At 39.8% G+C, this 14,427-nt stretch overlaps 1 protein-coding gene across 3 annotated transcripts in view; it reads right to left on the bottom strand.

Moving 5' to 3' along the window:
* Positions 1-2,357: 2,357 nt before the first annotated feature.
* Positions 2,358-14,427, bottom strand: part of lpgat1 (lysophosphatidylglycerol acyltransferase 1) — a 47,116-nt gene continuing 35,046 nt past the window's right edge. For all 3 annotated transcript variants that reach the window (XM_020628273.3, XM_020628276.3, XM_029275971.2), the window contains exons 7-8: positions 5,161-5,267; positions 2,358-4,545 (exon numbers count right to left, since the gene is read on the bottom strand). In XM_020628273.3, the coding sequence (XP_020483929.1) occupies positions 4,394-4,545; positions 5,161-5,267 (259 nt within the window). In that variant the 3' untranslated portion in view covers positions 2,358-4,393. The remainder of the gene's footprint in view (positions 4,546-5,160; positions 5,268-14,427) is intronic.

The raw sequence follows: 14,427 nt of genomic DNA, 5'->3' as shown, positions 1-14,427 counted from the left end.
TACAATTGTTATCGTCCATATTGCAACAACCGTGGGTTCAAATCTGTCCTCGTTTTGTACATTGTTGTTTTCTCACTTCATGATGTAAGTCTACTCAGCGAGCTATAAAGAAACTGGTGGTCTACCTTCTTCGGACAGAGCATGGAGTGATTTCTGTCTAAGCTACCTGAATGCTAGTTTCACGTTTACTTTAATGACACGTGTTTGTTATCAATGTCATTCTTACTAACTCTTGGAAGGAGGAAAAATTAAAAAGGTTGAGCATCTTTATTGAAGCTTATCTGGAAACTACAAAAAAAAAAAAAAGGCTGCTTACAAATAAATGCATTAGTGATATTTTTAGATGTCGTCTCAATTCTACTTCTTGATTGACATTTTGCCGATAATACTGTCAGCCTGTTGTAGTAAGTACAATTAGATCTTGAAATAACTGTTATTTAGTAGCCCAATTTCAAATTGAAGTACTATTTTCACTTAAGGAATATTTACGACTTTAAAACTCTGCAACGTTTGCCTTAAACACTCGGCAACAGGCAGGGAATGCTAATGATGATCTCCTGTCTGAGTAAGAAGATCTCTGCATTTCTTTCAGCCTACCGTCACTGCTGAAACCAGAAGTCTGTAACATAAACCAGCAACTCTCAGCAGCTAGTGACTGACACTACAGTTAAACACCTGACCAAGAGCTGAGCAAACACAGGCTTAAGTTACCTGGAGACACTCAGCCGGTAACTCAGTCAGTTAATCAACACTGCTTTATCTAAATAAACATGAATCATTTAATCTGCTGGGAGCACAGTGTTTCTTCTTTATACGTTTGCAGATACATGAGGAAAATGACATATTCAACTAATCTTGAATCCTGTACTACAACATTCGATTAAATGTAAAAAAAGAAAAATGCATGTTTTTGCTTTGCGAAAAAGTCAAAGGTTGGGAGCTCCGGCGGCCTAGAGGTAGTGGTTCATTTGCGCGCCCCATGTACAGAGGCTGCGGTTCTCAAAGCGGGCTGCCTGGGTTCAAATCCGACCAGTGGCTCTTATTTCTCATGTCATCCCTCACTCTCCAGTCTCTACAATAAAGACATGAAAAGGCCAAAAATAAATCCTGAAAATATAATGTCAAAGGTCGCACCCTAAAGACAGAGGCTATAGTCCTTATTAGAGCGGCCGTGGGTTCGAATCCGACTTCGGCCCCTTCGCTGGACCTCTTGCTCTCGCCTTAGCCGTCATCTAATAAATAAGGCAAAAGAGGACAAATAACAAAAAAAGTATCTCTTATTACTTTTCAATTCAGCCTTCACTCTTTATCAGTCGAGTTACTCTCAGAATTTTTATTCTATTTTCCTTCATGCTGGGTTAACATTCCTCAGATATTTTAAGATTTGAAAGATTTTAAGTGTCTATTCCTGATTGATGTCTTTATGCTAAGCTAACTGGCTGCTTCTAGCTCAATCTGGCTAATTCCACATACAATCTTTTTACTGATTTTTATCTTACTCTTAGCAAAAAAAAAAAGCTCACAAGTGTCCACAAAAATAATTCAAATATAATAATTTGTTGGTCAGCATTTGCATTTTAAATTTTTTTTTGTGTGTTAAATGCACAAAACATGTTTGAAGAAAAGAGTTACACTGTTAGGATCTTTATGATGTTTTATTCTAGCACAAGTCTTCTGTGCTGTAAAATGGCTGTGTAGCTAGGAATTAAAGGAGAAGTACAAAATGGAAAATTACAGACAGTTCTAGTATAATTTGTTTAAATCCCTATTGTGTTTATTTCCTAAAACCACATCTAGGAAAACGTTTTTCCCCTGCCTTCTTTGGAAATATGGTCAGAAAAAATGAAGTTAAAACATGATTAAAAAAAAAAAAAAGGAAAAAAGAAAAAAAGAAAAAGATGGGAGCTTTATTTTATGTCACTCTCACGATGGAGGGGAATCTGAAAGGGCCACAGTATGAATCACATTTACAGCCTGATTGGAACAGTTTTTAACCTACCCAGTTAGGTAGCCCTTTTTTTTTTTTTTTTTTGCATTTCACACAGTTTCACAAAAACTACTCAAATGCACCTTTTATTCACTGGTTTTATGACAATGCTCATTTCTTCTGCTCTATCATTTTCCTAATTCAAGCAGGCGAAGCAAATTACAAATAAATGACTTGAAAACCACGACACGAGTACATTCGAGAGTGAACAGCGGCATTGTTTTAGGGCCCTGCCAGAGTTTCCCTCGTAAGTGAAGAGTGATCCCTTCCTAAAAGTTTTACGCCATACAAACATTATCACCACCAACGACCCCAAATGTTTTCTATCAGAGAGTTCAAGGACACAGCATTTTTTTTTGGGAGGGGGGGGGGGGGGGGGGGGGGGGGATTGTGGTCCACCATGACATCAGGTAAGGCTTGATAGTCGAGGTTTCCCACCAGATCCTGATCATCTTAAAATGTCAAAATTTTAAACTGAGCCCATGTGTCCACACGGAACGACCTCCTGCTCAGAAACTCAACGATGAAACAAAAGATAAAATAAATTAATAACACAGGATAACACTGAGAAGTGAAGGGGAAAAGCCTTGCTTTCGTCGTCTTCATCTTTAAAAAAAAACAAACAAAAAAAACCAAAACATTCATGATATTTTCAACTTAAAAATTCTCCAGAATTATCACAGACCAAAATAAAATAAAATAATCGAGAAAAACGCTGCAGTCATGTCCAACAATGAAAACTCTTCCTCAGTTTGTTATGTACAAGATTTAAACATACCATGACATGAAGACAACAGTTCATGTAGTTTTTAAAATGAAATCAAAGTTGACCGCTCGTGGTAATACTGCCGCCGCACTCTGACGTCACAGAGCAACACCACGTGAATCGTTTATATCAAAAATGGGGGAGGGGGGGAAGACAACCACACACACTCACTTAGGCAGGTTATGCTGTAAATTTACAGTAATGACACCTATAGTCCTGTAAGCCAAAATCTCTATTTTTAGAATGCTGAACTTAGGGTAGCTTTCTATAAAAACCTTTTTTTTTTTTTCTTCATTTCTTTTCCCCACCCCGACAACACTAAGCATATGGCTTAAATATTTGTAAAACTATATAGTCAATGTGGGAGTAAGAGTCTCTGCCTTCTCAGACTGGCTCGCTGAGATGATCCTTTGCCACACAGACGTCCACTCTGCTGTGTGTAGCTGCACATGGCTGTGTGTGCACATTGTTTGTGTCAGTGTGTGTGTATGTATGTTGGAGAGCAGAGGGTGAACACATGAGGGAATCCATGAGGAGTTTCCTTCTTTCTTGTCTTTTTTTTAATTTTTTTTTTTTAAGGTGATCAGACTGCAAATCTTGCCCTGCGTGCAACTCCTTTTTTTTCTTTTTTTCTTTTTAGCACTACAGCACGGCCTCCTCTTCCTCCCTTTAACGTCCAACTCAGAAACGACCCTAACCGCGCTCTGCATCATAGCCACCAATCCCTTTTAGGCTTTCAGCAGGCCCCGCCAGTGTAAACATGATCCCCCCTTTTTCTCAGTGAGCTCAGAATACTGCCTTGACAGACAGGCAGGCAAGAACGGGAAGAAGAAAAACAAACAAGAAAAACAAATAGACAAAAAAAAAAAAATACAATGGCCGTTTTTTTGTGGAGATATGCGGATTAAGGGAAGAAAACAAAAATAAATTAAAACATTGACAGCTACCACACGTGGGAGTATTTTCTAGGATAGGGAGCGGTTAGGGCAGTATGGATCCTTAGTGCAATGAAGGCCAGAGGAGCGGCCGGATGCGCAGCCTCAATGTTCATACAGCGGCTTGCTCTGGAAAGTTGTGGTCAGCCGGCTCGTCAGCGGGCTGAGAGAGAGGTCCAGAGGGCTTCATCAACTCTTACCAGGAAGAAGAATAAGGGCAGACATTATGCTTCTAGTCACCACTCACACACACGCTTTTCATACGTACTTTATACTCTGTAAAACTACCGCGGCGTAAGCCTGGGAGAGGGACGAGAGAGACAGTTCAGTCAGAGCGTCTTGTGGAGAAGTCCTGAGCCTCGTTTTCGTTTGACTTTGAATAAAAAGTTATGTTCGTGTGAGCGTCTACGTGTATGAGGACGTGTAAACATCGAAATGTGAGTCGTGACGAGTGCGAGAGATTATTGGAGCGAGTGTGTCGTGTTAGGGCTGTGTGTGCAATTTCAACTATGCCTGTGACCAGTTTGGTATGGTACGGGTATTTGTTATCTGTGTGTTTGTGTTTCCTGTTACAGTAAAGTCTCTCCTCTGTTGTAAATGTACATTCATCCATCGTTAGGGGCGAGTAGGACGCCGAGCCACACACCAGCTGATCCTGAGGCTTTTCCCAGCGGTCTGATAAAGACTCTCGCCTCATCTGCGCGCTCAAAATATACAGCAGTAGAGGTACTGGAGGACGCTGTACCACACGAAGCCCGAGGCAAACGCAAACGACTGGATGACGCACAGCCACACGGGGTCCAGGAGCATCGGCCGGGGAACTGCCTCCTTCTGTCCGTCTTCTGGCGGGAACGATCCTGGAGGGGACGACAGAGAACAGAGACCAGTCAGAAACGGAGTCGGGGATCTTTCTTTGTTAAGTCTGTCCAGGTAATGTTGTTCCAGCTGTGAGTCTGAGTCTGCAAAACTTATACAGGGAACAGCAGAGTCACTCGATGATAATATCATAATAACAGTAAGTCAGTTTCAATGGCAGAACATTTGATTACTCCAACAAGGTGTCAAAACAACATCAACGAAAGCCGTTGTCTAATGTGAATGAATGCAAACGTTAACAAGCCACAGTAGGCTTAATTATGTTGTCATTTTGAGTGTGATTCAAACTTTTAAGCATTAAATCAAAGCGCTTGATTAGCAACTCATCGTGGGCTTTTTAGAAAAGCATCTCTTCTAAACATTGGTAGGATTTTCAGGTGATGTGCGCCAGTGAGTTGACAGCGTCTCCCAGCAACAACTGCACTCCAACATCAGTCAACTGTAGCCGTGGAAGCTTGATACGGTTTTACATATATATCTGTATCAGATGTGGTGCGAGCTGTAAAGATAGGTGAAACAGCTGAAGTGTCATTATGATAGATTTATAACAAATAATACTGAAGTACACTTTTAAAAGCGGGTGCAGTGATCCAGACCTGTGTCGTAGAAGTGGGTCAGCAGCTCCTCCTTCTCCACGAACCTGTGGTACAGCCAGTCAGTCAGTGCCTCGGGCGCCACAGGAACCTCTTTTATCGGGTACATCCTGGAGGAAGAGAGAGCGGGAAAGAGAGAGAAAGAGATGAATTCACACAATCAAGGATTACTAAAGTCTCACTCAGCACAAACTGTCTGCATTGATCAGACGTGGAGGCTGCAGTCCAAACCCGGGGTGTCAACCCAGGTCCCCGAGCAGAGCCAGTCTATTTTAAACAGAGATCTATCGCCGCCGTCTGTGTGTTTCAGCTCGTTTTGGGGAATTCATTAGCTGGCAGACTCATCAGAGTGTCAGAGAGAGAGAGAGAGAGAGAGAGAGAGAGAGAGAGACAGAAGTGCTGAGTGAAAGCCCTGACAGCAGACGGATCAGTCACGTAGCTCGACTAAACAGCGTAGTTAGAAGTGTGTGGAGGGGGGAAAATAAATAAATAAATACAAAGCTAAAAAAAAGTTCAATTACCGCTGCCACTGAGCTCTGATAAAGTTGGGCATAAATGTTTAGTCTGGAATCTGGATTTGGTCGGTGGTGCATCATCACTTTTCATCATTCATCACCGTCCAATTGAAGGATTTAATTCTCGGCCTTTAGGTCGCTAATATAAAAACCTCCCGTCATATCTGTCGCTTGTTATGACATCTTAAACTATGACGCATGTCTGCCCAGTCAAAACATTTATTTGGAAAATTAGATTTATACATATTGATATGAAACATTATTTTTGTTTCCATTAATGGGTTAAGATGAAATATCTTGTTTGCATGTCATATATTTAAAAACAAATACATATTTGTTTAGCATCCACTATGTGAGCCGGTACTCCCAAAACCCCCAAAATATCATAATGACTAATATAATCATATCATAAAAATAATATAATGACTGCCTCATTTCTTATCTATTTTCAACTTGCACGTATGCACGGCAACATGTGATTTAAAAGTTGTATTCAGCAAATGTAGGATCCCAATTTAGATTTTTATCTTCATTTTTTTTTTTAAATTCCAGTAGGTATCATGTGATACGTTATATATGTGTATCCCGTGCACACACTGTGCAAGGCTGTGATGACAAATTTTCCCCTGAGGAATAAAAAAAAGTGTTGTATTGTTGGTAATATATAATAAAGTAATATAAATATATATATATATATATATATATATATATATATATGGCATTTCATCCTTTAATTGATATCAATTCTACATTGTAATTATAAATGATGTTTTTCTGTCATCATAATGCACTTTAAGCAGCATTTCTTGTATAACTCGTTTCTATGAAAATATAATTTATGCTTTTATTTGCTTCATTATTTTCTTAAACTATCGAGTATCAAAACAATCAATGAATTTAATATTTTTAGTCTTATGCCATCAACTCTTCACAGAACTCTGAGTAACATCTAGTTTTCACTCTCCACATGTTACTCACTCCTCATATCAATAATTTACAGCCGGCATAAACTGTATTTTGTTTTTCTCACAGAGGAGTAAATCTTGTTAAATGACAGACACGCTGGATGACACTGTGAAACCAGTGGGTGGCCGATAAAAAAAATAAATAAAAAAGGGTCACTTGCTGATGAAATGTTGTTTGTAACCAGAAGGGGTCCCCAGCAGGCTGCTCTCCCACTCAGCCGCCTCCTGGCCACCTTAAATAGAGGTTACATTCTCCTCCCTCACACCAGCACTTCCAGTGCACTCAACGTCTGCTCAATACTCCACACCGGATAGCGGCCGATGTTAAAGTACATCTCATGTCCTATGAGGAAAGCTTAAGCATGAGGAAAGTAATAAGTGGGGAAGTATCGATTACTAAAATGATCAATATGTATTCAGAAGGAATCCAAGTGAAGGCAGCAGCGTCGTCTTGTGTTTTAAACCCAAACACACGCTGACTGTTTTACTCCTCTGTTACAGGTACACCAACACGTCTATGGCTACAATCATTATCATAAAAATTCCCCTGAACAAAAAAACACCATTCATAAATGAATAAACAGGCGTCGTTCTTGGTGCCATTTTAACCTGAATAACTAACAAACGAGGCAGTTTTGCAATAAATGAACCTCTTATGATTAAGTGCGGTCTAATGTTATGTTGAAAGCACAAGTCTAAGAAGGAAAAGCAGTTTGCTTATCAACTTATGTATTATTTCCCTTTTCTTGAAAATGTTTCATTTGAGCTTCTAAAATATCTGGACTTGTTTCTCATTCATGTTTTATAAAACATTAAACTGCACCATTTTGAGATTTGGGACAGATGCCAATCAAAACTAATAAATTATGAGAGGTCATAATGAGCTCTGATAGATTTGTAAGAAAGATTCAGGCTCTTCTTTTTTCTCAAAATGACTAGTAAACAGATTTGTTCAGGAAATAATCTGGAGATGGAAACACCCATGAGCCCTACATTTAAAACAAACTTTTGAAGTTAAAGTTGTTAATAATCAAAATGTCTCCTGTTACGAGCCAGTCTGGAGATGACGTTCACAACGTGTTTCATTCTAAATGTTTTTTGGGCAAAGGTTTGACACTTCCAACAGTAGAAACATCTGACCGAAACAGTGCTTGACTTAATCAGGGAAAACAATGGTCCCATTTGTCCCTTAGAGAGGTTGGAGCTGATGAGTCAAACACAGACTTCCTTTCACTTTGTAAACTTTATAAGCTCCTATCTACAGACCCTCCTGCTCATTATCCTGCAGGTCACTGAGTGGGTGTTTCTCTGGGGAAACTCTCAGCAAGTCCTGTTTAGAAGTACACTTTTTATGTTCCTGGTGGCCTAAATTTAAGATAAACCCCCCCCCACCCCCCACACACTATTTTCATCTTTTAAAAGCTTTTAATCAATTGGAGATTTTAAAAGATAAAAACACTGGAGCAAAGCTGCTGAGGCTACTTGATAGGATGATTATAGGCCAAAGTTAAGACACTCCACAAAGCTTCTCCTACTGTGTATGCAGATATCGGGAATCTTAAAAGCTACTCATGTGCCACAGAGACCGACTACTGAGCAATGACGCCTAAAAGCACTGAGAAAAGAGAAAACAATATGTTCACACTGAGACTGAGAATAACAGACAAACAACCTTTGATAGAATAACTGAAATGATGCTGTGTCGCTGACAACAGGCTAAAAACAAATAATAGTTAAAGCTAATTAGCTATAACTCAATGTGAATGTGCTGCTCTTAATGTTTTACTTGTGTTTGCAACATATTTCTCCTGAATTTTTATTGGCACCAAATAACCTGAGGGTAACTGATCGCTACGTTACCTAGCTTCATGTGACTCCATCAAAATGGTGTGAAATGATGGCAGTTATAATCAGGCCTCCATCCAATAGGAAAAATGTACGCTTGCCGAGTCAGAAAGCATCACTTCTTTGAAGAAAATATTGTTTCAGATTTTTGCGATAAACTCAGACTTGCCAACGTTCATGTTTGGACAAATATTAAATTATGATTCATTGTGCATCCCTAATGCAGAGCATGCAATCTCTGTCCAATCGAAAATATTAAAAGACAGATAATAGCATTGTAAAGAAGCTTGGGATCGTGGGAGTTTTGGAATACATCGTTTATCAATCTCCATAGTCAAAAAAAAAAAGAATCCATCTGACGTGACTCACGTTGAAGGACACGGTGAGTCTGGAGACGTTTCACAGTTTTTATTCTGGTTATTTTTAGTCCATTAATTTCATCACATCTCATCTACAATTAATTAAATATCAAAAACTTATGTTAGCCAACTTCAAATGTTTGAAAGCGTTCTTCTTGCCGATGAATCGTTTGGTGTTTCCTAGGAGATGAGCGGTGCCAATAGGAGCCATGTGGTAGGGTCGGTAGTATCGCCGTTGTCACTACCTGGCGAGCTCGCATGAACGGAGCCTGGGCTCTTCAAGGTGTCAACACTGTTTGGGGTTGCGGTGGAAACTAAGGGCTGACAGGTAGGTTATGTAACTTATCAGTAGGGTTTAAGGGCGTAATTGGGATGAGGGGTTTCTTCTCTGAGTACGTATCCTTTCATTGGGACACAAGTATCTTGTGTTTATTTCACATATGATTGTAAATTGTGACGGCCCGCTGAGTGTTTACACCTGCTCCAGTATCAGCCCTCTGTACTCTGCACAGCATGTAAGCCGATATGTGTGTAATCCTGGCAGAGGAGAAGAGGAGCTGGCTTTGGACCACTTATCAGAAGGTTTGAGCATTTAGGGCTGGGGGTAGAGCAGGTGGCTTCCACAGCTCACATTTGAAATATTCATGCAGAAAATCAGGCTCTTTTGGCCTGAGGACAGCTGACGTTCAAGGAGAAAGCACTTCTGATTCAGGTGTAAAAAAATAAATAAAATAATGAACAACTCAGATATCTTAAGAGTATTTTCCCCAAAATGAGCGTGTTCCAACGTGTTGATTGGTTAGATTTATTTGGAGGAGCTTGTAGCTACTTTTGTAAGAATGGCTCCTGACTGACTTCTAACAGCCAAAATCAAATCACCATGTGGAAAGTTCACGGGGTTCATTTCCTGTCATTGGAAAATATAAACTTTTGCTCCTGTCCTATTCATAATTCAGCTTCAGGCGGAAACACAATCAAATCCTCACAACTGACAAGCAAGAATGAGTGAAAGTGTGGCCTGTCTGCTCGTGCAAGGTCAGAAGAAAAAACATGGGACGGTAGCTGATGTTTATTTATGTTTGAAAATGCATCCCTTAATACGGCATCTTTTCCATTATAAAGCAGGTTTTTCAGCTAAAAACAAATAACAGTGAAGTCAAAAGGAGAGTTCACCTGAAAAACATGACAATTCTACATTTCATTTAGGGGAGGATTTTAGTGATGTACATCAGAGAGTAAGTACAACACAAGCAAGGATCTAGAAAGGAGGAAACGACGTCAGAAAGTGCAAACGATCCGCTTTAAAGCAGCAAAGCACAACAACAGCTGATCCTTCAGAGTTCTAATCAACATGAAAGCCATCATAAAATCTTCATTATCAAATAAAACCATCATCGTCATCATTAATATCATGAAGGTCGTAGGTGTTCAAGAAAGAGCTGGGTCTTTAGCTTTTTCTTAAAGGGGCAAAGGGACGCTGTTGATCGAATGGAGTTTGGAAGTTCGTTCCCCCACTGGAGAGTGGTCTATATTTGTATTGTTGCAGAGCTAAAGGATTTAAGAATGCTGTGTGATTCTATCAATTGTTTGAAGAAATTGATTATTCACTTTTTTTTTTTAATTATTTGATAAATCAGCTAACTCTGACATGGTTGAGTCCATAAGGTTATCCTACTTTGCCCTTAAGCTCTAAAAGCATGCTGAGAAACTTAATATCAGCTCATACTATAAAAAATGATGCTGCAAAGTGTTTATTTTAAAGTGTCAATCTCTTTTTTTTAAATTTTTAGATTTGATTGTAGTCGTATCAGCTAAAAATTAAACTTACTTTATAACAAGGCAATCGTATCTATAATAATAAAAATAAAAAAATCAATCGATCAATCGTTGATTCATAACAATTGTTATCTCAAGACACTTCACACAAAGAGCATGTCTAGAGACCCAACGGTAATCCACTATGAGCAGAGCAGTTCCAAAAATAAATCACTATAGTTGCAAAGTAACTGACTGACATTAAAAGCATACCTCGGTTAAGCCGTCTCTGACCTACTGGATGTAAGACAACAACAATCAACAATCTTGGTTCGAGTAGAATTTGTGGCATTCGTCTGCTCTCGTTTCAAACTGTGAGCGACACCTGTGGTCTTGTTTTGGCTCTCAGAAAACTAACAGACTTCAATCAATCAGTGTACAATCACGTTGTGCCAGACACGGGCTAACAACGCTCCGCCGTGGTTTTGTTTGCAGTGGTGTGATAGTGGAGACGCTTCACTACACTGTTTATATTGTGCTGAGTGAAAAGAAAGCAAAAGGACTTGTTGTGCCGAGATGTGCGGCGTAATGCGTAACGGTGTACAACAGTGATGGTGGTGGAGAGGAAGTGCTGGTGATGTGTTGGCGCAGGGCCATGGACGCGCTCTCATTTCCACCCTAACCCACTTGGCAGCTGCCCGCTTGCTAACCTGACACCCTGCTGCACAGACAGACAGCTGAGAGAGAGCAGCAGTTTCTCCAGTCAATAACCTTTTACATCAGATGTGATGTCAAGTTCTGGACGTATACATACAGTTTGATAAATAAGTAACATACATTTATAGTTTTTGTCTACTTATTAAAAGATAAACAAACTCAGTGTTCCACACTCAAATCAAAAGCTTCTGATCCTCCATATTTAAAGCCCTTTTTTTTGCACGATTAGCTCCTGTTTAGCTCTCATTCCTAAGATATTGTTTCCCTTTCTAACAAGGCTAGGAAGCTAATCAAATTTGGACTGCTGCTGGAAAAGTCTGTCCACTCAACAAGCCTCTTTGGAGGCTAGCCAGTCATTGTTTGGGGACTCTGTACGGCCCTAAATCTCCTTGGCTGTGAAATCTGGAGAAACAAAGAGGTGCCTTGGGAGGCCAGGTCAATGTTGTAAAAGGTGAATATTGAGATTAGTGGCCAGAGTGGCTTTGGGACCAAAGAAAAAAGTCTTCTGTCCTGCTTCGGTTCTCTTTTCCAGTTAAGATAAAAGTCCTCTTCTATGTGCAACGATGCTCCAAATCCCAACACTGCTGCTTTTGACTTCTTTCTCTAGAGTCTACTGAGGGCCAGTCTTACCAGCTATAAACAAGGATCATACACGGGTCAAGTAAAGGATGACAAAGCATAATAGGGTTATGTAACATTTGTGCTACACCGGATCAATAATGATGCAGATTTCCACAAAGTAAACCACACACACCCCACATGACTCTTGAGGGCTCTAGCTTGCAGAGTGCCAGGCGCTTATCTGCAATCAGAGAGAAGTTAAGGGATGGTGGGAGTTTGCTCTTTAATTGCTCCATTTAGTCTTTAATCTGCTTCCTCTCTGGCTCAGGGCTGTCTGTGTTCCAGGAAATGGTTTGGTGCTGAACAATGAACTCAACACAGTCTTCATCAGCAGATGAAAAAATAAGGAAAGAAAAATTGAGAAAAAACTGAGACTTTCTCCTACCCAGACATTCCATAATACAAGGAAACAGACTTCGTGTAAATGAAATAAAGGAGACAAAAAAACCCCCCAAAAAACAAAAACAGACTTCACCGAGAGGGAGGGTGTGGCGATCAAAGAATTTTGTTTGTGAACTTCATTTAGAAGTAACTGCCAGCAGCCTCAGCGTTGGCAGCTGCGTATGAAGTGATGTTACTGGTGCAACCACCTTTCTAAAGTTTCAAAACGCTTGCCATATGACGGTTTTAAAAAAAATCTTAGTAAACCAGTTTTAATACTCCAAAAAAGAACCCACCGAGCCATGTTTGCAAACAATCACTGCTATGTGTGCAGGCACATCTTCACCTCCTCTTACTTACAGAACATCCAGAAAAGAGTAACTGCTTTGTTGTTTCTCAAAGAAGCCCATAAGCTTTCAAAGGTTTATCTTCTATCCACTACGACTCTGCAACCCACACTCGTCTTACGATTCCATATAAAAGATGCACAACGATGGGATGCATCCTCAATTTTCTATATTACTGCAAATAGCTACTTTTTAATCAATGAAGACAAGCAGTCATATAAATAGGAACTCCTTTGGAGAGCAATGTCAACATACATGTCTTTACATTGTAGACCAAAATAAAACAATTTTATGGATCCAACTGTGTCTGGAAAGTCTACAAGCAACAACAGTACGCACTAATCGATAATGTTTCATCACTGTATGGGTGCAGAATCGTCCACGTCCCCATTTGTGATGCATCGTAGGATCTTTATTTCAACACTCCTACTATCCGCTGGTATGTTTGTATATATTCGATGGCTCACTCATTTCTGTTTGAATGGTGTTGCCAGAAGGTAAGCGACAAAAATACCTCCTGCCAAGATTTCCATGTTTTGAATTGTTAACAATCCAACCAGCAACTTGAGAAGCAAGAAGGTAAAGGATGTTGAGAGAACACATTTTAGAGTGTATTTCTTAGCTGCAGGTGTCTGTTTAAAGACAATATGTGAAGCTTAATTGTTGTTAGACGACTGCCGATAGGCTCAGGGATCGCATTACTGTGGTTGTGTTCTAGTCCTCCGCACACCAACTCTTAACCTGAGTGTAAGACTGCTGAAACAATGGTGGACAATGATACTCTGACTACAAATGCAAACCAGAAGACTTCCAAAATCCTGCTGTGTCTGTGCTTTAATGCACAATCTGTATTTACACGTTTTCTCCACAGAGATTATGGGGGGGAAATAAGTTATTGTTTACTTTAGGTGTGTCAGACCAGCAGATGAAGACAAACATCTAACCCCAAAGTAAACAACTGTTGCACTGAGAAACCAATCTCTGTCCGGGTTTGTTTTCTGTGATGACGCTGTCAAAAGCTCACCGGTGTAGGCATCATAATGTCTCTGATCGATTTAGAAATAAAATGGTGTTGACCAATATGAATAAACCATAGACTGTAAATAATAAAGGAACAAACTATGAGCTAATATCCTTCTTTAATTAGAGGTCTTATCTCAACATATGTAATTGTTCTTGCAGCTTTGGTGATTTGTTTTCATCCAGCAGATTGGATATTCACTGCACAAGGACCTTACATGGGCTAATAGAATCAGTGACATAAGCATTTCCTGTTGCATGGTCGGGCTACCAGGACATAATCGCATTAAATTAGCATTTTCACAGGCGATATTTAGAAATGTTATGAAACCAAGGAGAGAGAGTGGGGAATGAAATGCTGAAAAGGAGACACAGGTCGGGACTTGAACCAGAGTCACCTGCTCGGAGGATCATATCCTCTGTTATTGGGGCACGACCAAACCACTAGGCCATCTGCGCCACAGTGAATATTTAAGGGATATGCCAGCTAGAAAGGAAGGTAATTTATTTAACGTAATATCAACCAAACAGTGAAACAACTTAAGTTAGAATGGAACTAGTTTCAACGTAGGGTTTAGTGTTGACTTTACACAATACCTTAAGACAGAACTTCCATTTAGCTGGTGCAACAGGGTCCAGGGTATTAAGTTACAGATCATTAATGAAGCTGTCATATAAGTTCCTATAACTTGGTGTTCATACAGCCTGGTTAGTCTGTGAAAAGTCAGATGAGGAATTAAAACCC

This window comes from Labrus bergylta, chromosome 15, assembly GCF_963930695.1.
Source record: "Labrus bergylta chromosome 15, fLabBer1.1, whole genome shotgun sequence".
In the NCBI taxonomy this organism is placed as follows: Eukaryota; Metazoa; Chordata; class Actinopteri; order Labriformes; family Labridae; genus Labrus; species Labrus bergylta.
This window is presented reverse-complemented; position numbering and strand designations above follow the sequence as displayed.